Consider the following 25,164-nt stretch of genomic DNA (forward strand, 5'->3'; position numbering starts at 1 on the left):
CTTGGGGTCACACTGGACTCTGACCTCTCCTTTGCCCCCCATATCCAATCTCTGGCCCAAACATGCCACATGCACCTCAGAAATATTGCTAAAATACGTCCGTTCCTAACCACGGACACGCTAAAGACGCTCATGGTTGCGCTCATCCACACCCGGCTTGACTACTGCAACTCGCTACCCATTGGCCTCCCCCGCACTAGACTCGCTCCACTCCAATCCATACTAAATGCAGCAGCTAGACTCATTTTTCTATCCAGTCATTATTCAGACGCCTCTGCATTATGCCAGTCGCTGCATTGGCTGCCCATCCACTGCAGAACTAAATTTAAACTGCTATACCTCACTCACAAAGCTCTGCATGGCGCTGCGCCACCATACATCGCCTCCCTACTGTCGGTATACCACCCAGCACGCTCACTCCGATCGGCTAACACCCTCAGACTAAACACCCCTGTAATACAAACCTTACATGCTCGCCTACAGGACTTCACCAGAGCAGCACCCATCCTCTGGAATGCTCTACCCCAAGGCATCCGGACAATTCCCGATGCACGAAATTTCAGACGTGCCTTAAAAACGCACCTCTTCAGGGAAGCATACCAAATCTCCTGACCTAGTCCCTCGCCCCTCCCTATGGTGCTCCACCCTGTTTGCCTTCATATAAATGATCTGTACATAAAATCTCCTATTGCCTGTGTTCCCCACCCCCTGCACCTCCTGTACCACCCTCAACCCATTTGTGTCTAACCCAATGTACCTCACATTGTAATAGTTGTATTGTTTTGCATTTATCCATGCCTGAAAGCGCTGCGGAATAAGTTGGCGCTATACAAATAAAGATTATTATTATTATATTATAGTACCTCTCACTGGTTCAGTCTCACAGAATTACTTATGAAGGCTCACTCCACTCAACATTCAGATTCCAACCGCTACAAGATAGCTCTCCTCCATCTTCACCATAAGGAAGCTGAAGGTGCTTCCATGTGGCTCTGTGTTTGGTGGAATTAGAACTCCTTTCCCGCTCTCAGGCACTCCGAGTTATACCCTCTCACATACCACGTGACAGACTGATACATTTACATGCATGTTAACCTCTCAAGCACCACAGCTGTGCAAAACACACTGGAAAGGCCAGGACAGTTTTTCACAGTGCATCTACATAGAAACATGTATGCCATTTATTGAGGGGGACCAGGATGATGTGCTGGGCCACTATATTTATAAAAGCCTTGTAACAAGGACTGGGAAATACAAGGCTTGTATAAAGAGTCAAACATTGACTTGCAGGAATGCGTTTTCAGACACTTTTTCACTGCGTTCGTAAAGGGAGCATGGCTTCACAGGAGACCCCAGGCGTTGCCATCCTGCACCAAAACGGTCACTAAAACTAAGTGGTATAAATCTGGGGTAGATCATCTAAAACTGGGGTCCCCAGCCACCAGTCCGCGGACCAGGACCAGGCTGTTAAGGTTTCATTGCCGGTTCGCGGCACCGCAGACCAGCACGGTACTGTTGTACCTTGATGTCACGTCACTGGAAGCTAGGGGGCTGAGCGGACTTTGGAGTGAACGCCCCCTAGGTTCCGATTGGCTAGTACTGCGGCAGGGAGGACACGCTCCATCGTGTGCTGCTGTCTGCTACCGGTGGCGGGGGTGGGGGCTCGCCAGCATAGCAGTGAGCGCACAGGAGCGGAGAGCATAGCGGGGACCTCAGGAAGCACGCCGTCAGAACTGACGGGGTCCCTAGAGTTCTTGCAGCACAGTGGGGACATGGCCACACGGACAGTGCTTCGGATCCAGTGAGCGCATATCTGAGGGTGCCAGGGAGTGTAGCAGGGCAGCAGAATGGTCCCAGCAGCACCCCCCGGTCTACAGCGCGGTTTGGTGTATAGCACTGCATAACCCCGCCCCCATATGACCAAAGCCCCACCCCTGCCAGGCCATGGAAAAATCATCTTGCTTGAGGCGGATCCCTGGAGGGAAAAAGGTTGGGGACCACTGATCTAAAAGATCCAGCATGTGCTACTCTAAAGGCAGACTCACACAGGCGTAATGTTATCGCCTATTATGGGAGCATAATACGCAGTAAATGGAGTCAATGAAAAGGCATAGATTTCTACTGACCCACTCATACTAGCGGTTTTTAAAAAAAACGCGTATAATACACATGAGGAAAAAAATAAATAAATAAATTTAAAAAAAAATAAAAAATCGCTGAATATTTAATTTTACCGCGTACTATGCTCTATGGGAGCGCAATAAAATGCCGTACATATGCAACGTTACTATGCAATTGTGCATGACATTGTGCGTGAGATACTCTACCATAAATCCCACAGTAAGCAGGACGAAGAACACAAACTCCTTTCTCAGGAATGGAGTCTCACCAATCATGTGGATAAGGTATAATCTAAGATTTTGAGATTATCCCTTTAAAAAGGGCCCCTAAGACAAACTGGCCATTTCTGGAGATTTTTATGTTATTCTGTATGGAATGAGGGGGGGGGGGGGGGTGCCGGGGAAACCACCCCAGAAGCCATACAGTTTTGGACATTGCTCTGCAGTTCTCTAGCAGCAGGATGCTTGAAGCATGTTAGAGCGTACAGAACGGCACAATAAAATCAATTAAAAAAAAAACCACACACACGAAATCCCCAAATTTTTGTTTTATTTTCTTCCAGAGTACTTAACAGAAAACTCCCCCCCTCCCCCCTTTTTGTACAAAACAAAAATAATGAGAACGCACGTGATTTCTTTTAAACTGTCTACACTAAACAAATGAATCTGTTACAAAACACAATTTTTTTTCATTTTCAATTTAACCTACAAAAAAGCATCTGTGTTTTAAACATTATCCAGATAGGAAAAAAGGTCTCGCTTTCCATTTTATTTTGTTTTTTTGTTTCGTTTTCTGCAACGCACCTCGACATCCTATTTTGTTTGTATAGTGCTAAAAATGCACTAAAGTGTTTTGCCTCTCACCATGTGCTCATCCCGCATGGTAAGAATCTACATTTCCCCCCAAAAGAGAAAAAACATCTTAACTAAAAGAAAGAAAAAAAAAAATTTACAAAAAGAAGGTACTCATAGGGCTTTTTGTTTTGTTTTTGTTTTTTTTTTCTTAAAAACAGACTCCCACCCAAAATGAAGAAGAAAGAAATAAATGACGGGGAAAAGTCTAACTCAACAACCACACACTAAACAACAGGCAGGAGAAAATAAGTCTAAGAAACAAAAAAAAATACTCCCGTAGCATGTAACAATTTACTTGGAATATGCTTGTCACCATCAACATATCTTCAGAGACAGCCATTATGTTCTACGATGCCTCATTGATATGACCGAGTAACAAAATATCCACACTTCCTGTGGACACCGGGTGCGCTTAATTTCACATATATGTAAGAAGTTATGCTTACACACCAGGTGCCCTTTACCTCACACATATGTAGCATGCTATGCTTGCAGCATCTATTTGGCATCTGATCATCCCTTGCTTTCCTGCTGTACAGACATCAACAAGAGCATACAGCAACTCAAAAATGGTGGAAAAGCCGACCTGGATGACCAGAGAAAAAAAAAATAAAACAAAAAATTTGAAAGTAACGGTTGAATGGGTGCGCCTTACTTTAAGGCGCACATTGCCTTTAAGGAACCATTTTCCAGTGTGCCATGATGAAAAACAAAGCAACTTTGCAAATGGGCTTTGTTTAAAATTTGCTAGCGTCTTTTGTTTCCAGATGCTAAGCAACTGTATCTCCATAGTAACAAAAAAACCCTAAGTAGTCTGATCCTACCGTTGTTACGTCTTTTACCTGTCCCCCTACTTCATGCAAATCTACCAAATGCATGTTCATTGAAATGTAAGGGGAGAGAGGAAAAGGAATATGCCTGTAGGATCAGACTACGCAGGAAAAGGTTTGTAGTCTGTTGCCATGGAAACACAGTCTGGATAGGTACTTCAGTTTTGCACTGGAGAAAAAAAAAAGAAGGAAGAATTGCTTCTGGAGGTGGACATTAGCTTTAAATATCAATCATGTGACATGAATGGGTGTGGCCAGCTTACATTTAAAGGTCATGCTCACATGAAGCCTGCAAGTTCTGAAATTTACTGCAGGTTCATTGCAGATTTTGCCTCGCAGCAGCAAACTGGCCATACCCTAACAGTAGGAAGATTGTGAATGGAGATTGAGGTAAAACACACAAGACAGGGGAAGATAAAATACTATATGGCTAAGTGTAAACTAGAGTAAGGACTCACCCATACCGGGGCATGTGTTAAACCTCCATAGCCTATATCGGCGCGTAGGATGCGCCAAAACAGGACAGGCTGCCTTCTTCACTCACGTACTACGAGAATGAATAAAACCGCTGGAGTGGCCCAATGCAAATAAATGGGCTTTTAGAACCGCGTAATACGCGGGTGACATACGTCCGTGTGAATGAGTCCTAAGTGACATGGGGCAACTTGAGAGTAAAGCGGTAACAACATGGAAGGGGTACAGCAGAAAAGCAAGCTGGCAAACGTTACGATAGAAAAGTAAACCCCCCCAAAAAGTCAACTTTGGGAAAGACAAAACCGGAAAGCGCTGCGGTCCCTCCCAGGTCAAAAAACATGGGTGTAAAAGGTTTACGGTGCCAACACCGACTGTACAGCGAAACCTATATAAAGGGTGACAAGTCACTTGCTAACAAGTTGCCCTATGAGACCATTAGAGCCCCGAAAAAGTTATTACCCCATGCACAGAGAAGGCAGCCATTTATAAACCTAACCAAATACAATGCAGCCCCATCAATGTGACGCAGAGGAGCTTCACCAATAGCGCTTTTTTTCTGGCTTCAAATGGCTACCTTCACTTTGTGTTTCCGTGAAGTCAGTTTCCTCAAAAATTGGAAAGTTTTGTTTGACTTGAGTATAGGGGACAGGTGCCCTTAAAATATGTCAGCTCTTCCTTCTTAAAAAGAGCCTGCCAGATCCCCAATTGTCCCTGAGCTGCGGGTACTACAGCCTAGTGGCATGCTGAATTCAGCGCTCCATCATACACTGATCGCTTTAGCGGTTTGGGGAAAGTTATGTTTGAAAGTAGGCAGAGCGGACGGAGCCGAGTCCGGTGCGGTTCAATATTTACCACTTGTCTCGCCAATTGACAGGTCTTCCAGTATTACTGTGTATACAGAGTTCTGTCAGTCAATGGCAGTGGGTGAAGAAATTGGGTTAGAGATCAGTGAATATTAATGAGCCGCATCAGACTCCGCTTCACCTATGCGGCGCCTTTTCTAATGTAAATTTTCCAAAACACTTGAACTGATCAGTTTAAGTGACAGACCACTAAAATCAGTGTGTCCATCATTATACTGTAGTGCTTGCAGTCCGGAGACTATTAGGGACCAGACAGGTTCTCTTTAACACCCCCTTCTTCACAGGTTGCAGTTCCTCTTCAGTTAGAGTCAGAATCTGACGAGTCTGCGGAAGAGGAAGATGAAGAACTGGATCCTGAATCATTATCATCCTCCTCCTCTTCGTCGTCATCATCGTCATCTTCTTCCTCATCTTCATTCTGCGGAAAATCACCATAAGGGTTAGAAAGAGAAATTTGTTGGTTGTGCATGCAAACTACTCCTTATACAACCCACCTCTTCTCCATCCTCGCTATCTTCTTCACTGCTCGAGTCAGAGGAGTCACCATCGGATGACTCTCCTTTATCCTCTTCTTCATCCTCATCGTCGTCATCGTCATCATCATCGTCGTCATCATCATCATCCTCTTCCTCCTGGAAGGAAAGGTTAAAGAATACTCAGTTATACGGGTTACAGTATTCCCATAAGCATACTTTCATCCTAGACTTGGTCAAAGGCCTATATGACCCGTCAAGAGAGATCTAAGCATTCTAAGATCTCAAAATCCACTCAAATCATCTTCCTATGCAGAAGTTTGTACACCACCATGATGATCACTTACGGATTTGACCTGAGTTGTTGCCTTAGATTTTGGACTGGGTGCTTTGAGTTTTGTTGTACTCTTGCGTTTCTGTAAGGCAAAACAAATGAAATCATCATTTATGGTGCAACTATTCATTCTCAAGACAAAGCAGGATAATAGTCCAACACTGTAAAACTTACACTGGTGTTCTGCTCTCTGTAGGCTGCCCGATCCTGCGATGATAAACTCTAGGAGTCAAAATAGAAGAAAATGTATTTCTTGACCCACAACCAGGAGGACATGCAGAAGAAGGCACCAACCAAAAAACTGGCACAGTGCTAGCAATGCAGAACTACATAGGCACACGACATCTCAATGTAGCCCAACTGTAAAAAGACGGGTAACATGTCCAAACTTTCTACTCACCTTCATCCATGTTTCAAGTTGCATGCGGTAGAGTCTCTGCTGATCTTCTGCCAGCTTCTTATAATAGTCCTTCTGATTGGGGGAAATCCGCTGCCAGCGGCTCCCTATCTCTACCATGCGCTCTTTCAGTGGGAGATGATTGAGCTCTCCGTTGGAGAGGAGCTCCTGTGAGAACTTCTGATAACCGTTCCTAAAATAAGATAGAATGGCGGATGAGCGTGCAAAGGAAATTTAGTGATCAGAGTCTCGGCTTGATTTCCGTGGAGACCAGAAGTTCCTGACCTGTGGTTGGGAACCTCTTGGCTTAAACACTTACATTGGGGCTTTTTTAGGTTCTCCCTGGAACTTCATCTTCTTTGCAGAAGTTGGTGCGGCTGGAGAGGATCTCATATCGCTTAGTTCTCTCTAAGAAGGAAAACAAAAAGTGTTGATACGCAATACAGACATATAAGGAATATATCTATCATGGGTCACAAGGGGGTGTATGAAGTGTGCTCGGGAGCTGACCTTGCTTCATACCCGGTGGCCATTTGACAGCAACGGCAGTGGCCAGAACCATCCCCAATCACAGGTATATAACTGCTTAAAGAGTACCTGCACTTTCACTTTGGAGCGCTACTGTTCCATCAGTAGTTTTCGCCTCCTTCCACATATAGCGCTATATGGGGCCATCTTCAGCTGCTGTGAGGAGCCAGAAACGGCTGATGGAGCAGGAGTGCTTCAAAGTGAAAGTGCAGGTACTCTTTATATGCTGTAGTTAATACTGAACGCAGCATCTAAGCAGCTGGCTTGAAGGGGCAACTACCGCCCGTCTGCAAAAAAACTAGCCCTTATATGGCTTTATTGACAGAAAAATAAAAAAGTTACGTGGATCTATGAATGCGGGGATGAAAAAATGAGAACAAACAACTATAAACACAGCCACTAACTTTTATAAACAGTGCCACCTCTGTTCAAAGATTGTGTCTGGTATTGCGGCTCAGAACAATCTAAGTGAATGGAGCAGAGCTGCAATACCACACACAACCTGTGTAACAGCTATGTTTTTTGAACCCCTTTAACCTCCAGGTCCATAAACCAGGTCCCTCTCGATTAGAGTCTAGTCAAGTCCCTCTAGCATCCTTCTTGATAAGGACTTCTTTTTCAATTACCTCATATCGTTTCTGGTCTTCGGCTGCTTTTTTAATCCACATGATCTTCTCCTTCTTCTCCATGTTAATCCACGTGGTCTCCATGGACTTAAGGGCTTTAGCTCGGTCATTCTAAAATGTAACGTGAAGACCTATGTTAAGAAGATCAACCCCCATAAGGATCACCAGACTTCACCATTTTGACCAAACCTCCGTACCTTAAACCGGGCAAGGTAGTCGCCAATCACACTCTGTTGCCAGATTTCTTCAGACGTTTTTGGGGTTTCCGGGAGTTTTCCCCGCTCATCAGCATTCTTCTTCTTATCTCCCTGACTAGGTTTGCTCTTTGCCTGCCGAGGACAGAAAATTATATATGACATTATGAACCCGGACAGTTATTGGACATTACCAAAGAGCCAGAACTGGAGAGGGCAGAAGAGATCAAAGACCACCCACCTTTGTAGCTTCCTGAGCAGAGACCTTCGATGCTTGGGTACCTTTCTTATTCACCCCCATCATCTTTTCTTCTGTGAGAACCCGCTTCTGTTCCTCTTCTGGGAGGCTCTAGTTAAGTAAAACAAAAAAGGATCAGCAACTTGCTCCTTGTGGGTGTCCTTCCTTTTCTACATCCAACATCACTAGTACAAGACTCACCTCAAGGAAACGCATTAACTCCACTTCATATTCCTTCTTTTTCTGCAAAGATTAAAGAACGTTTTTATCATAGATATATCCACCAAAATCTCCATACTCTGCGATTAAAAGGTCATGTGCATTTTTAAGCAGCTATTAACCCTTTAATTCAATTCTGACAGCGGCATTTAAATCTCCCGAACGATGTTCTGGGGTCCCGTACGTGCCACCGCGCGGTGTGATCGGGGGAGCCGTGCAGGAATAATGGCTCCCGGGGGCTTTCTGAAAGTCCCCAGGGCTGCCTAAGAGACTGCCTATCAAGCCATCCCCGTGGGGTGGCTTGATATACTGCATTCTGACAGGCAGCCTGACGTAATGCTATGGCATTACGTCAGGCTGCAGGATTTTTAAAAAGTTTTTCAGTACATTTATATGGTACTTTAAATAGCACCATTGAAAAATACAACAAGTCCCGCAAAAAACAAGCCCTCAGACAGCGAAGTCGATGGATAAATGAAGGAGTTAAGGTTTTTTTTTCAAAGGGAGGCGGGGGAAAGTAAAAACAAAAATGGGGGAAAAAAAAAAAGGGGGTCCGCATCATTAAGAGGTTAAGCACCCTCTTAGTACATTCAAAGTTAGTAGAGAACGTCTCTCATTCAAGAAGGTCTCTTGCTGGGAACAATCACATTTTGCTCTACTGGCTGACACGGTACCAAACTTTTTTCATTATATTAATGGGTTAAGCTCCCTCTTAGTACATCAGAGTTAGTAGAGAAGGTCCCTCAATAAAGAAGGTCTCATCTCGATAGACTACAGATATTGTAGTTACAGTACCTGTTCACACTTCTTGTGATAAGCATCTTTTTCCTTCTGGGACAGTAACTTCCACCGCTGACTACAGAGGACCATGCGCTCTGTGCTGGGGACGTCCTTCATGTTGGCCATTAGTTCTGCACAGTACATGGAGTAGCTGTTTCTGTGGGTACAAATCCATCAAGTTAGACAACATTCTGGCAGAACGGTTTTACATCATATGCAACGTCTCCATTTCCAGACATAGCTCCAACCATCCCATCTACAGCAGTCTTTCAGTTTCTTCCGAAACAGCGCCTCTCTGGATCATAGGCTGTGTTTTGTAGTGCTGCAATACCAGCCAAGAGAAGCACCGTTTCTGGACATAGCCATAGCCATGTATTTCAGATCTCATACAACCAATCATTTTTATAGATTCTAGCCTAGAACATAAGTACATCCCGCGGTTCAGAGCATCTGAACAAGGTGAAGCACAACTTACGGAGGTGGTTTTGTTGGCCGTCCATCGAACTTGTCTTTGAGCTGGCGCTCGGCCTTGGTAAGGGTGGAACGGGTGACTCCTTCCTCAAGGTTCATTTCTGGGTGTTTCTGGATGTATTCTCGCATCACGTTCTGTTGGGGTTCAAAGAGATGGTCATCAATTCTGTGTCATGATTGAGGTGATGCCAAGCCAATTCATCTTCATCACAGAACCAGAAAACCATGGCCGCTCTCTTACAGAAACAGCACCACACAGCTGCACAGGCTGTATAGGATAATCGCAACTCAGTGCTGCAATACCAAACACAACCATGGGCAAACATGGAGCGGTTTCTGGAGGGAAGAAAATCATAATTCACTTTTATGTAAAATAAGTAAGAGCTGGGGAGTATGCAGGTGGTAGGGAAATTGGATTGGAAAGGATTAAATATTTAGGAGTAAATATAAAGAGGACCCTCTCAGTTTATACCAATTAGAACTGGACCTATTATCTAATTAAGCAGAAGCTCGTCGTGTAGTGTGGACTCCTTTCACAAAACTAATCAAGATGACATGGATGCTGCAATTACTTTTTTGCTGCATAATTCACCACAATGGACTATACAATGCTTCTTTTACAAGGTCAATAGACCACTCAGAGATCTTATATGGCGCAAGAAAGATAGATAGGATAACATAGGGTTTGGAGTCTATTTCACCATATATGAATACGAATCTTCCCTTGGGATCCCTATGGATGTTAATAGGGTTGCAGCGCAATGACTTGTGAATAAGCACAGAGACGCCTCTGGAGGAAGAGGTGTGGAAGGAGTGGGCTGTCCATTGAACCCATGGCTTTGTAAGGGTATCGGCCTTGTCTTTAATGAGATGGGTCTCTTGCAGACTTAGGAGAGGGGAGAATATTGACAAATGTAGGGGAAGGGGTTGTGTCAGCGCAGACTTGCTAGAAATATTGAGAAAGAACAGATTACAACAACTTAAACAATTAACCTTTGATATCCTGCTTAAATTTCAGCGTAGATGTCAAAAACAACAAAATAGAAAATAAAGAACGATGGCCTATAGAGGGCTAAAGTCGACCGCCGGGTCCTGATTGTAATTTAAAGGTGCCGCAGCCGTTCATTTCGCCGTCTATGGGTCAGAGGGGTATTGGCAGCGCAAATCATGACTGGATTCAGAGTCCTGCCTTAGATGCGGTGGGATCAATCGTCTTTTGGTGGCTCCGGGTGCATGTCAAGCCATTCCAGGGCCTCGGTGGGAGATTGAAGGAAGATCGCCTTTCCTTGGGCCACGATACGTAAGCGAGCTGGGTATGCCATTGAGTAAGGGATGTTTCTTTCTTTAAATTTCCTCTTCACTTCCATGAAGGTGGCTCTTTGTTTTTGTAGTTCGGCAGAGAAGTCAGGAAATATGGAGATCGTTGCGTTATTGTACTTTAGTGGGCCCTTTAGTCTGGCTTGACGTAGTGCGGCATCTCGGTCCCTGCAATTCAAGATACTTGCTAGGAATGGGCGCGGGGGGCTCCCGGTTGTGGCGGTTTTGCTGGGACTCGATGGGCTCTCTCTACTGTAAAGTGAGCGGAGAAAGTGGATTTCAGCCAAGATTCGGCAAATGTTTCTGGGTGGGAGCCTTCTGATTTTTCGGACAGGCGTATTATGCGCAAATTGTTGCGGCGCGACCGTTTTTTTTAGATAGTCTGTTTTGGATTGGCAAAATTCTGTTAGCTTTTTTAACCGCTGCAGTGAGCGGGCGTAGGGAGTCTTCTGCGTTAGAGATGCGGTCCTCCATCTCCATTCTGCCACGCATGTTCCGTAAGTCTTGTCTTAGCAAGGAGACGTCAGACTTTATCTCCTCTATTTAGAGGATTTGCAGGTGGTAATAGCTTCTAGGAGTTGTCGCATGGTTGGTTCTGGGATTTGTCCGGTTTCATCTTCAAGCTCTCTCATCTGGGTAGGTCGCGTCGCTCGCGGAGTATGATCGGAGGTTTCTATACAGGAAAAGTCTTTTAGTTTTTCGGCTGCGGAGCTGCTTTTAGCACGTGTACTCATGATGGGAGTCGTTGGGTTAGTGTAGTAGATTATAGGGATGGGTGACTTTTCTTCGTTTTCCTATTTTTTCCCCTCCCCACCCTTTTCCTGTAGCGGCGTGGTATAGATGGTATCAATTCTTCTTATTTGTGAGAAAGACGGATTAGCAGTTCTAGCAATTTGATGCGACACTCTCAAACTTTAAATGTTGAGGACCTTAGCCTGATCGTGATGGCGAAGGTGGAGGACAGCGTCAATTTTGCGTGGCAACCCTGTCTGTTGAGGGCTATAGTGTTCCGCCCTAGTGCTTTAGGGGTGCAGTTTAGGGTCAGAGATAAGTCAGTGCCTTCTATGGGACCTGCTACTTGTCGGTCCAGTAAGCCTCGGTCCGCGTGAAATTTGTATATTAAGGCAATCTGTCCCTCGTTCCCTTTCCAGGGTACTGTTAGATGGTGTCGTGGGCGTCAAGGGGTGCTATCCCGGGGGGTTGAGGAGGGTCGTGTTGTGGGCCTTTTGCCCAAGGATACAGTTCCAAGGGTCAGTGTCGTTGGACAAGAGTGTTGTCCCCCAGCCCCCACTGATTACTCACTGTTCTGTTGCCGGCTACCCAGGGTTGGATCCGAGAAGGGGATCCTTTCAAGCACCAATCACCGAAGGGTGCTGGGTGTCGCTGTCCGGTTATGGTGAAGTGGCTCAGAGGTGAGCAGTATTTGCGGCGATAGGCTTGGTCGCGACTTCAAACGGGATCTGCCACGGCTCTCCTTCAGTGGAGCAGGAGGTTGGGCCTCTTAGCTTATTGATCCGGGACTGGGTCGGTTCCTTAAGTCTGCGGTTGGTTGTCTGCTGCCGACAAGCGTCGGCAGGAGGCTGCTGAGCGACGGAGTGGCCGAGCAGGCCGCAGTTTCCAGCTGGATCTTGAAGCGGAGGGTTAGCGCCGGAGGCTGGGAGATGGGCTGCGCTCCCGCCTGAGGAAGGATCAAAACCTCAGCGGAGTGGCTCCGAGGCAAGCGGGAGTCGGGTGGTTGAGCAGACCGTGGCTCCGGTCGTGGCCCCGCAGCGGGTGCTCCTTGTCGGGCATTGACAGGTGAGGCTCTCGGTCTGTGGGGTCTAGTCTGTCGCCGCTTACCACGGGGTGCGAAGCACCGCAGGCAAGCAGCGAGAGGGGGTCTTGGGAGACGGGCCGGCCGGCACAGACAGGCAAGTTGTGGCCTCCGTCCGGATCCTTCGGTATTGGCGCGGCTCCAGAGGCCGCCCTTCGGGAATCAAGTCGGGCTTGGAGGGTCACTCCGTGGTCGGATTGGGACCGGGCGCGGGTGACCGGAGCAGGCGAGTAGGTCGCAGCTTCCGCCCAGGTCCTGCAGCGGCGGCTCGGCTCCAGAGGCAAGGGGGCGAGCCGCCTCTCCTCGCTGGGTTTGGTCCGGTTCGGAGGGTCCCACTCTTCACGGGTTGCGATGGAGTGTGGGCCATCGCGGCTCGACAATGGCGGGGGCGATTCGGCGCTGACGAGGTGGCCGACCAGGGTGCAGGTCCCATGAGGATCTTTTGCCGGGTACGCAGACACTCGAATCCCGGGCAGATCTGCAGACAGGCAAGTCAGGGAGTTTGGCGCCAGACGGAGAGCGAGAAAGTTACAGGGCGTTGGCGGTGCTCCTCCTCCGGTTCAGGCCGCGGTCTAGTTATGGTGTCGAGGAGTGTAAAAATTGCCTTCAGCTGCGGTCCAGTTCCTTCGTTAGGATCTTAAGGTCCACTAGAAGTGTTCAGAACATCAAGGATCTGGTAAGGCCAGGATTTTAATCGGATTTTAGCGGTTTCCCCTGGGTAGCTCTCCTCACATACGACTCTCCATGCTGGTTGCTGGCCCCGCCCCCGCTATACTTAAAATTTGGTCAAAATCTGGGGCCACTGAGAAAATCACGGGATGTACACAATATACCCCCATCTGGGATACCGCTTGGCTACCAGAGTTATAAAAATATGATGATTGGAAATCTGAAGGCATTAATCTGCTTTGGGCAGATATCGGCCCAACTGAAGACTCGCAATGGGACAAAGTTTAGCAGTCGTAAACAAAATTATCACTAAGTGAGTCGCATTGGTTATCACAATTGTACTTACAGCAGAATGTATTGCACTGCACCCCTGCTTTCTTAGATTAAATAAGGGTAGGATGTAAGATCCAAACTACAGGACTAATACATGAGGCTACTATATATATATATATATATATATATATATATATATATATATATATATATATATATATATATATATAGCAAGAAAACGGATCACTGGTTAGATAAAACGCCCCATACAATTGAAGAATTTACAACTAAAGTCAATCCTCTTTTAGCCTGGAGAAAAGGGGATATATCTTAAGCCCTTAAGGACCAAGTGTGGTAAATTCACAGTGCTTCGGCCTGGGCTTTAATCCCGGTCGATAGCAAAAGCACAACACGGGATCAAGCAGGAGCAGGTCAGTTTCCCAGCTGTTAGTCTCCGCAGAGGACCCAGAGGAGAACCGCTTCTGCCTTCTCCTTTCCAGGCTAGAAAACGCTCAATGAGTACAATAAAAAGTTACAATAAGGCAGTCTGCAGACGGGCGGAAACTCCGCGGCGGGATTTCCCGTGGAATTTCCGCGCCTGGAAGCTGCCATAGGATTGCGTTAACAAACACAATCCTATGCAGACGGCCGCGCGGCAAACAAATCGCGGCATCGACCGCCGACCCCGCTCTGCCCGGCAGCCGGCACATGACGCTCGGGTCGGGTCCCGCTGTGAGACGACCTTAGAGTATGAAATTTAAAAAAAATAATATATTTATAAATGTATATATATCATACACACACACGCGCGCATGCAAAGACTATACAAATTATATATCAAGACGTCCAAAACAATATGGAGTAACCCATTCCCGTACTTTATTTTAGTGTAACTCTACCAATTTTAAAAAACAAACCTAAAAATAAATGTTAAAAAAAAAAACACCACTTTTTTTCCCCCCCCAGCTTTTTACCCCTAATAAAGAAATGAGAAGAATGGGAAAAAGATTGGGCAATAAAACCACATGGGTAAAAATCCCTAAAAAGTGTCTGGTCCTTTATAAACAAAACACTGGTCCCAAAAAGTAATGTTTGCCACACATTAAAACCCTGTTCTTCTGGTAAAGATATTGTATGGAATGTACGGTATTTCTGTCTAACTGTTAAGACTGACTTTTCAATACTCCCTAGAAGAACGAACCTCACTACAGATATTGATGGACTAAATAGTATCTAGATCTATGGATATTATGTAATGGGAGAAATAGTCAACACCGGCTATATCTACGGCTTTTGTTGATCCAAGATGATCTGTTCGCCAGGAATGTGAGAGAGAAAAGAAAGGGGAGGGGTTATAAATATTTTTGTTTAAAAAAAAAACAACAAAAAAAAACAAAACAACTTAAAGGGGTTGTCCCGCGGCAGCAAGTGGGTCTATACACTTCTGTATGGCCATATTAATGCACTTTGTAATGTACATTGTGCATTAATTATGAGCCATACAGACGTTATAAGAAATTTTTCACTTATCTGTTCCGTTGCTAGCGTCCTCGTTTCCATGGAGCCGTCTAATTTTCAGCGTCTAATCGCCAAATTAGACGCGCTTGCGCAGTCCGGGTCTTCTTCTTTTCTCAATGGGGCTCCGTGTAGCTCCACCCCGTCACGTGCCGATTCCAGCCAATCAGGAGGCTGGAATCGGCAATGGACCGCACAGAAGCCCTGCGGTCCACCGAGGGAGAAGATCCCGGCGGCCATCTTCAGCAGGTAAGTAAGAAGTCACCGGAGCGCGGGGATTCAGGTAAGCGCTGTCCGGTGTTCTTGTTTAACCCCTGCATCGGGGTTGTCACGCGCCGAACGGGCGGGCTGTTGAAAAAAACAAAAACCCGTTTCGGCGCGGGACAACCCCTTTAATAAGAATCATTTAATCGAAAAAATTTGGGATTTTGGCAGAACTTCAAGGTACTCTACCATGTGAGCCCTTAGCAGGTGATAGAAGGTGGTAGTAACACCATATAAGCATTTGGTAATCCCCCTTGACTGGCTAACAGTTTGCGCTTCAAAGTCATCGGAACACCAAGCCACCCACGCTACTTCATGCATCCTTCACCTCATATAGCTTGCGCTGTTCCAGTGCTTTATGGATCCATTTGAGACGTTTCTTATCCGACAGTTGGGACCACTGTTTTCCAAGGGCATCCTTCACATCCTTTGTACTGGCCTGTAACAGAAAGAACGTGATAGACCTACTCATTCCACCCAAGATAACCACCAACCATGAAAGCTCTTGTACTTACATCAGGCTTAATTTTAAGGTAGACTTTCCTCTGGTGATTGTACCACAATTGTTGGGGTGTCTTGGGTTTCTCGGGGACGTCAGATTTCTTTGTAGCCATGAGGTCCGGATGCTCCTCTCTATAAACATTATTGCAGATCAAATACAAGCGACTGATTGTGAAAAAAATCGTAACTATGGGGAGATATGTTCACCACATGACCCACCTGAATTTTGCCAGGTTTTTCTCAAATTCTTGTTTCTCATCCTGGAAATCTTGAATGTATTTCATCTGGATAAGATGCACATAACGGGTCAAATGACACAGAACCAAATCCATCACTGTTATTCTTTATCCATCCCGTCTGCTCAACCCCAACACCTATACACTAATCCGGAAACCTCAACATACCTTCTTCTTATCTGGTAACTCCTTATACTTTTTGGACAGGATCTTGGTCAGGTCCAGGTTGCTCATCTCTGGATGTAGTTTAGCGTATTTGGCCCTCTTCTCCATGAAGAAGCGGAAATAGGGTGTGAGGGGCTTCTTGGGAAATTCTGGATGTTTCTGAAAAGGAAGATAGAACAAGCTGGTTATTATGGCTGCCTTGGAACACAGGGCAACGGCTTGAACTTTGAGCAAGTCACCATCAGGCTGATGTTCGATGACCACATCACTACTGACCTTCAGTTTCTTTCCTTTATATGGATTCTTCACATGTTCTTCTGCATCATGAACGATTTCTGAGAGAGTCCGGAACTTTCTGACCTAAAGGAACACAGGTTTAGCATCACTTACTTGCTTATAGTTTTATCAACCAGGTGGCACCACGTACGCTGGCACCAAATCTCACCTCATTTGAGATCTCGACCCACTTTTGACGACACATGGGTCCTGTAAAATTCTTGAAGGCCAGTTTATTCCAGTCCATGTGAGACTCTGTGGTTTTGAACTTTGAACTATCCTGGCTGGGAATGATGGACTTCATGGTTTCCAGGAGAATGAGCATGTCCTCCTGAGACCAGGTTTCTGTAACAAGAGACAACGTATGGAATGAGGTTGGACGAGAAAGCCTTTTTGGACCTGGACTGAAGAAGCCAAAGTCTAATCTTCTCACCTTGTTCACTTGGGGCAGTCATGGTGGTATTGGTTTGTTCGTTGCCAGCTGCTCCGTTCATTCTCTACTGGGTAGATCCTTCGCACCAGTCCGGGAGACTCTGTAAGTTGGAAGATGCCAACTTAGTAGTGTATGCGATACACCCATATCTCCACCCTATGTCACTATACAAACCCAAATGATATGGAGCACACATCAACCCCCACTTCTAGACACACCTCACTCTGCAGGTACACAATGGGTATGTGTTAGCGTGTTCTACAATGACTGGTAGATTTTCAGGGAACATTCATGGTGCTGAAGCTCATCCCAATAAGAGCTACCAACGTATAGCCTTGATCTTATATTAAGAGATCTCCAACAAGCATAGCAGAACAGGAGAGATGTCTACATCAGGGGCACATTGGACAGCCTCGATTTCCTCCAAAACTAGCAAGGCATAAAATGTAAATAGTATTTACAAAGCTGAGAATCTACCAGATTGTGGCACCACTTATCTCTCTGGGAATAATGGTATCAAACGGGATAAACCAGACCCCACGGTTATTACATATTGGAGGATCTGGTTGCAGATACAGGTTTGCCATAGACACTTCTATATCTTCTGACCAAAAGCTGTTTGGTAACCATTTACCAGGTATAACCCTCAACTTTTAGAATAGGGAGTGAATAGTACCTTAAGGCAGTAAGCTACAAGTATGCACCCCCCGGCTTCAGCAGACACTCATAGCGTACTACAGCCAGCCCTGTATATTAGGAGAGTCTGCTGAAGTGTGTGGCACATACTTATAGCTTACTCCACCTAGACCTAGCTCATCGTATACTACATTCATTGTAAAAACAATCCTGTCCCCATCACGTTCTTGTCGGAGTGCAATGAAGCTTTCTCTGTGTGACTGTATAGTTGATATAAGCAATTACACTACCAGAGCAAAAGTATAATTTACTGCTCTAGTACCCTGTTGTACTTTCTCTAGCTTGGATACAGGATGTAATACGGGCGGGCATGGAGGATCTAGTACCCTGTTGTACCGCCTCTAGCTTGGATACAAGATGTGATACAGGGGTATGGAGGCTCTATTACCCTTTTGTACCAGCTCTAGCTTGGATACAAGATATGTTATGGATGGGCATGGAGGCTATAGTACCCTGTTGTATCGCCTCTAGCTTGGATACAAGATTTGATACAGGCAGGCATCGAGGCTCTAGTACCCTGTTGTACCACCTCTAGCTTGGATACAAGATGTGATACAGACAAGCATGGAGGTTCTAGTACCCTGTTCTACTGCCTCTAGCTTGGATACAAGATGTGATATGGGCAGGCATGGAGGTTATAGTACCCTAAAGGGCCACCTCTTGCTTGGATATAAGATGTGATTAAGACAAGCATGGAGGCTCTGGTACCCAGTTGTACCGCCTCTAGCTTAGATACAAGGTGCGATACGGGCAGGCATGGAGGCATACAGGTTTTATATACTGTTTTGTGACATATCGTTCAACATTTACTATAACTAAGCCTCAAGATCGTACAAACTCGTAGGCTGTGGAAGCTAGTGCCCCAAATTGTCCCATACATGTTTTATTGGCCATAGATCTGGAGACCGGGTAGGCCATGGAAGTGTGGCAAAGTTGTAGAGGCATTGTCCATGCAATGAGATAGAAGCATGTACTCCCTGCTGTACCTGTGTGTCCCCGTCCCCCATTATAATTCATAGAGAGCTGTACCCATTTGCTCCACCCCTCATAATACGGAGGGCTACACATGCGCATTCCCCCTCTGATTATAATACAGTGAGCTGTAGGTAAATGTGACCCCTTGATAATACTACGCAATGCATGTGCCCATCCGCCAATGATTACAATACCACACAATCATCTATAAGTATGTGCCCCTCCCCCCTTATGATTATAATTCCACACAGTGATCTATAAGTATATGCCCACCACCCCACCCCGGATTATAAAAATACTGAATTATACTACAAAATATTTAAGCCCAACCCCTCCCCGAATTAAACAACACAATGGTCTAGAAATGTGTGTTCCCCCCTGGATTATACTACACAATGGTCTAGAAAATTGTGTCGCCCCCCCCCCCCCCCTCAGGATTATACTAAAGGACGTTCTAGAAATTTGTGCCCCCCGCCCCCAGGATTATACTACAGAATGGTCTAGAAATTTGTGTGTGCCCCCCCCCCCTCCCCCCGGATTATACTACACAACGGTCTAGAAAATTGCGTCGCCCCCCCCTCAGGATTATACTAAAGGATGTTCTAGAAATTTGTGCCCCCCCTCCCCCCGGATTATACTACACAATGGTCTAGAAATTTGTGTCCGTCCGTCCCTCCCCCCAGATTATACTGCAGAATGGTCTAAAAATTTGTGCCCCCACTCCACCCGGATTATACTACACAATGGTCTAGAAATTTGTGCCCCCCCCGTATTATACTACACAATGGTCTAGAAATTTGTGTCGCCCGTCCACCCCTCCCCTCGGATTATACTACACAATGGTCTAGAAATGTGTGTGACTCCGGATTATACTACACAATGGTCTAGAAATGTGTGTGTCTCCGGATTATACTACACAATGGTCTAGAAATGTGTGTGTCTCCGGATTATACTACACAATGGTCTAGAAATGTGTGTGTCTCCGGATTATACTACAGAATGGTCTAGAAATTTGTGTGTGCCCCCCCCCCCCCTTCACACCCAGGATTATACTACACAATGGTCTAGAAATTTGTGTCGCCCGTCCACCCCTCCCCTCGGATTATACTACACAATGGTCTAGAAATTTGTGTTGCCCGTCCACCCGGATTATACTACACAATGGTCTAGAAATTTGTGCCCCCCCCCCCCCCTTCCCCTGATTATACTACACAAATGGTCTAGAAATTTGTGTCGCCCCCCCCCCCCCCCCCACTACACGATGGTCTAGAAATTTGTGACCTCCCCCAGATTGTACTACACAATGGTCTAGAAATGTGTGTGTCTCCGGATTATACTACACAATGGTCTAAAAATGTGTCCGTCCCTCCCCCCCCCCCGGATTATACTACACAATGGTCTAGAAATTTGGGTGTCCCCCCCAGGATTATGCTACACAATTGCCTAGAAATTTGTGTCCGACCCCCCCCCCCCCCCCTTTCACACACAGGAATATACTACACAATGGTCTAGAAATTTGTGTCGCCCGCCCACCCCTCCCCTCCCCTCGGATTATACTACACAATGGTCTAGAAATTTGTGCCCCCCCCCCCCTCCCCTCGGATTATACTACACAATGGTCTAGAAATTTGTGTTGCCCGCCCACCCCTCCCCTCCCCTCGGATTATACTACACAATGGTCTAGAAATTTGTGCCCCTCCCCTCGGATTATACTGCACGATGGTCTAGAAATTTGTGCCCCCCCCCCGGATTATACTGCACGATGGTCTAGAAATTTGTGCCCCCCCCCCCGGATTATACTGCACAATCGTCTAGAAATTTGTGCCCCCCCCCCCCGGATTATACTGCACAATCGTCTAGAAATTTGTGCCCCCCCCCCCCCGGATTATACTGCACAATCGTCTAGAAATTTGTGCCCCCCCCGGATTATACTGCACGATCGTCTAGAAATTTGTGCTACACAATGGTCTAGAAATTTGTGCCCCTCCCCTCGGATTATACTGCACGATGGTCTAGAAATTTGTGCCCCCCCCGGATTATACTGCACGATGGTCTAGAAATTTGTGCCCCCCCCCCCCGGATTATACTGCACAATCGTCTAGAAATTTGTGCCCCCCCCCCCCCCCCCCCCCGGATTATACTGCACAATCGTCTAGAAATTTGTGCCCCCCCCCCCCCCCGGATTATACTGCACAATCGTCTAGAAATTTGTGCCCCCCCCCCCCCCCGGATTATACTGCACAATCGTCTAGAAATTTGTGCCCCCCCCCCCCCGGATTATACTGCACAATCGTCTAGAAATTTGTGCCCCCCCCGGATTATACTGCACGATCGTCTAGAAATTTGTGCTACACAATGGTCTAGAAATTTGTGCCCCCCCCTCCCGTATTATACTACACAATGGTCTAGAAATTTGTGCCCCCCCCCCCTTCCCGTATTATACTACACAATGGTCTAGAAATTTGTGCCCCCCCCTCCCGTATTATACTACACAATGGTCTAGAAATTTGTGTGTGCCCCCCCCCCCCTTTCACACCCAGGATTATACTACACAATGGTCTAGAAATTTGTGTGTCCCCCCTCCCCCCCCGGATTATACCGCACGATGGTCTAGAAACTTGTGCCCTCCCCCCGGATTATACTACACAATGGTCTAGAAATTTGTGTCCGTCCACACCCCCCGGATTATACTGCACAATGGTCTAGAAATTTGTGTGTCCCCCCCCAGATTATACTACAGAATGGTCTAGAAACTTGTGTGTGTGTCCCCCCCGGATTATACTACACAATGGTCTAGAAATTTGTGTGTGCCCCCCCCCCCTTTTACACCCAGAATTATACTACACAATGGTCTAGAAATTGTGTGTGTGTCCCCCCCCGGATTATACTACACAATGGTCTAGAAATTGTGTGTGTGTCCCCCGGATTATACTACACAATGGTCTAGAAATTGTGTGTGTGTCCCCCGGATTATACTACACAATGGTCTAGAAATTTGTGTGTGTCCCCCGGATTATACTACACAATGGTCTAGAAATTTGTGTGTGTCCCCCGGATTATACTGCACAATCGTCTAGAAATTTGTGCCCCCTCCCCCGTATTATACTACACAATGGTCTAGAAATTTGTGTCGCCCGTCCACCCCTCCCCTGAGATTATACTACACAATGGTCTAGAAATTTGTGCCCCCCCCCTCCCGTATTATACTACACAATGGTCTAGAAATTTGTGCGTGTCCCCCGGATTATACTGCACAATCGTCTAGAAATTTGTGCCCCCCCCCCCCCCCCCCGTATTATACTACACAATGGTCTAGAAATTTGTGCGTGTCGCCCGGATTATACTGCACAATCGTCTAGAAATTTGTGCCCCCCCCCCCCCCGTATTATACTACACAATGGTCTAGAAATTTGTGCCCCCCCCCCCTGTATTATACTACACAATGGTCTAGAAATTTGTGCCCCCCCCGTATTATACTACACAATGGTCTAGAAATTTGTGTCGCCCGTCCACCCCTCCCCTCAGATTATACTACACAATGGTCTAGAAATTTGTGCTCCCCCCTCCCGTATTATACTACACAATGGTCTAGAAATTTGTGCCCCCCCTCCCGTATTTTACTACACAATGGTCTTGAAATTTGTGCTCCCCCCTCCCGTATTATACTACACAATGGTCTAGAAATTTGTGCCCCCCCCTCCCGTATTATACTACACAATGGTCTAGAAATTTGTGCCCCCCCCCTCCCGTATTATACTACACAATGGTCTAGAAATTTGTGTCCCCCCCCTCCCGTATTATACTACACAATGGTCTAGAAATTTGTGCCCCCCCCCTCCCGTATTATACTACACAATGGTCTAGAAATTTGTGCCCCCCCCTCCCGTATTATACTACACAATGGTCTAGAAATTTGTGCCCCCCCCCTCCCGTATTATACTACACAATGGTCTAGAAATTTGTGCCCCCCCCCTCCCGTATTATACTACACAATGGTCTAGAAATTTGTGTCGCCCGTCAACCCCTCCCCTCGGATTATACTACACAACGGTCTAGAAATTTGAGTCGTGTCCCCCCGGATTATACTACACAGTGGTCTAGAAATTTGTGTGTGCCCCCCCCCCCCCCCTTTCACACCCAGGATTATACTACACAATGGTCTAGAAATTTGTGTCCCCCCCCTCCCCCCCGAATTATACTGCACGATGGTCTAGAAATTTGTGCCCTCCCCCCGGATTATACTACACAATGGTCTAGAAATTTGTGTCCGTCTACCCCCCCCCCCCCCGGATTATACTGCACAATGGTCTAGAAATTTGTGTGTCCCCCCCAGATTATACTACAGAATGGTCTAGAAATTTGTGTGTGTGTGTCCCGGATTATACTACACAATGTTCTAGAAATTTGTGTGCGTCCCCCCCAGATTATACTGCACAATGGTCTAGAAATTTGTGTGTGTCCCCCCCGGATTATACTGCACAATGGTCTAGAAATTTGTGTCCCCCCCCCCCCAGATTATACTACACAATGGTCTAGAAATTTGTGCGTGTCCCCCGGATTATACTACACAATAGTCTAGAAATTTATGTGTGCCCCTCCCCCTTTCACACCCAGGATTATACTACACAATGGTCTAGAAATTTGTGCCCCCCCCAAGATTATACTACACAATGGTCTAGAAATTTGAGTCCCCCCCCCCCCCCCCCGATTATGCTGCATGATGGTCTAGAAATTTGTGTGTATACTACACAATGGTCTATAGATCTATGCGCCCGCCCCCCATGATTTTAATACTACAGGACGTATAAATTTGTGCCCCTCTTATTATTGCAATTCTACACAATGGTCTACAAGTATATCCCCCCCCCCCCCCCTCACGGATTATAATCCGCAGTGATCCACAGTTGTGTCCCCGCAGAAGGGGACATTCAATACGTGCGACGCTCGCCGGGTTGGCAGCTGCAGATCCCCCCCCCCCCCCTGCAAGGACGGGCTGAGGTCAGTCTCCTCCGCCTGCAGGGGGCCCCCGCCGCCTCCTCTCCACTTAGTACCCGCCCCGCACCGGGAGGAGACGGGATCCGGAACATCACAGCCAGGGCGGTTCTCTAGTCTGCTGAACGGGGACGGTGCGCCTCGCACTGGGGATCGTCCGCCGAGTCTCCCGTGAGCGGCCGCCCTTCTCGGGTTACTGTGTCTCGCTGCCTCCTCCCAGCCCCGGCGGAGATCATCAGACTGCCCCGGGGTCCTGGCTCTGTTCCCCGGTACATGACGCAGCAGCACAGCGGGCTCATCCTGTCGTCTCCTTCCCATCTCTCCTCACCCTTCCTCGGCGCTGGTTCAGCAGCAGTCCCCGGCACAGATCCGGCGGAGATCCAGTACGGAGCCGCTCATAAGAAAAATAAGTCACCTCGGAATCAGCTAATGGTCCCCGGGGGAACACCGTGGTCGGTCGGTCCCGCCGCCACTCACCCAGCTAGCACACGATGTGTTCGGTGTGTCCTCCGCCAACCCCGCGCTGGGCTCCCGCTGGCGGCTTCTCCTATACTGCAGCTCGGCTGGAGAGAGCTCGTGCTGCCGATGTTCTGACCGCTCTCCTCGCGGAGCTACACGTGGCTGCGCGCTGCCTCTGCTGCCCCGACCTTCTTATTCTCCTCGAGCTGCTCGTCCTCACCTTCCGGCCGCAGGGAGGAGGAGGAGCCGCCGCCGGAGACTCGGAGGAGAGCGACCTCACCAGACCCAGCGCGGAACTAGCAGCCTGGCCGAGAAAAACAAGAGGCTCCCGGGGCAGCAGCTGCAGAAGGAGGAGGGGAGCCGCCACCGCCGACTACCCTGCCGGGACCGCTCACACGCTACAGTAATCGGCGCGATCGGAGTTCTTCCTCGATTCTTCGCTTCCTAAAACCCATCAATATTAATAAAAAATTATCCCACTTAACTAAAACCGCAAATCCCTCGATCCAAAAAAATTTCATCGGGGGAGCCGGACCAGGCGGGAGGTGTACCCGAAAAAGGTGCATGAAAGCCGGTACGAGCAGGCGGCTACGCCCGGTCCCTGGAGGTGACCTCGATGATCACATTTCTCCGGCTCCGGTCACCCCACCCTGCCATGTGCGGAGAGCCCCGGAGCACATGCCGTGTCCTGCGGTCATCCAGCCAGTTTTCCCCGGTTTCCTTGACCCGAAAGCCGCGGCGCTCCCAGCCCTTACCCGCTCCTCGTGTTCCTCCAAGGACAAAAGACACAGCCGGAGCTCAGCGTCCGGATCTCGGAGACAAAGCAGCTGCAGCAGCCCCTGGGTAATGGCGAGAGCTCCGGGGGAGGGGGGGCGCTGCCTGCTCCTTCTCCCCGCCCAGCGTCGCTGCAGCAGGAGCGGGCAGACAGAGCGCGGGGAGCCGCCTCCTCCTCCCGCCGCAGCCGCGTCTCCCTCACTCTACCCGGCAGGGGGGCCCCGCAGGCTCCGAGGGGGGGACTCGGTTCTCACCTGCCCGTGTAACGCTTCTACGGTCCTTCTGCTCGCTTTGCCGGGTCAGCAGCGTTTGAATGATGGCCAGATCTGCAGCACTGGCCCCGGGCGTGGACTCTTCTCAGTCCCCGCAGAGAGCTCGCACTTCCCCCGCCTCCACTGCTCTCC

General features: G+C 47.6%; 1 protein-coding gene across 3 annotated transcripts; it reads right to left on the bottom strand.

The window, feature by feature from the left end:
- Positions 1-2,887: 2,887 nt before the first annotated feature.
- Positions 2,888-25,164, bottom strand: LOC136588201 (nucleolar transcription factor 1-B-like). Of its 3 annotated transcripts, none has more exons than XM_066587247.1 (20): positions 25,015-25,164; positions 16,865-16,964; positions 16,601-16,776; positions 16,432-16,515; positions 16,159-16,314; positions 15,974-16,038; positions 15,769-15,886; positions 15,582-15,692; positions 9,407-9,537; positions 8,947-9,088; positions 8,134-8,175; positions 7,936-8,043; positions 7,698-7,829; positions 7,501-7,611; positions 6,666-6,754; positions 6,350-6,539; positions 6,124-6,171; positions 5,963-6,031; positions 5,637-5,774; positions 2,888-5,560 (listed from the first exon to the last, which is right to left on the bottom strand). In XM_066587247.1, the coding sequence occupies exons 2-20, from the start codon at positions 16,923-16,925 to the stop codon at positions 5,441-5,443; spliced, it is 2,091 nt and encodes a 696-aa protein (XP_066443344.1). In that variant the 5' UTR covers positions 16,926-16,964; positions 25,015-25,164; the 3' UTR covers positions 2,888-5,440. The 3 variants fall into 3 exon arrangements, with proteins under 3 accessions (XP_066443344.1, XP_066443343.1, XP_066443345.1); XM_066587246.1 differs by lacking the exon at positions 25,015-25,164 and adding an exon at positions 24,742-24,864; XM_066587248.1 differs by lacking the exon at positions 25,015-25,164 and adding an exon at positions 24,005-24,191.

The sequence above is a fragment of the Eleutherodactylus coqui genome, chromosome 13 (genome assembly GCF_035609145.1).
Source record: "Eleutherodactylus coqui strain aEleCoq1 chromosome 13, aEleCoq1.hap1, whole genome shotgun sequence".
Taxonomy (NCBI): Eukaryota; Metazoa; Chordata; class Amphibia; order Anura; family Eleutherodactylidae; genus Eleutherodactylus; species Eleutherodactylus coqui.

What these genes read in the sequence shown, in the direction of transcription:
- LOC136588201 (XM_066587247.1), bottom strand. Translation starts at nt 16,925, where the DNA reads ATGAACGGAGCAGCTGGCAACGAACAAACCAATACCACCATGACTGCC. An exon ending in AGTTACCAGATAAGAAGAAG is followed by an intron (nt 16,039 to 16,158) that starts GTATGTTGAGGT and finishes CATCTTATCCAG; the next exon opens with ATGAAATACATTCAAGATTT. An exon ending in GAACCTAAAAAAGCCCCAAT is followed by an intron (nt 6,540 to 6,665) that starts GTAAGTGTTTAA and finishes ATCTTATTTTAG; the next exon opens with GAACGGTTATCAGAAGTTCT.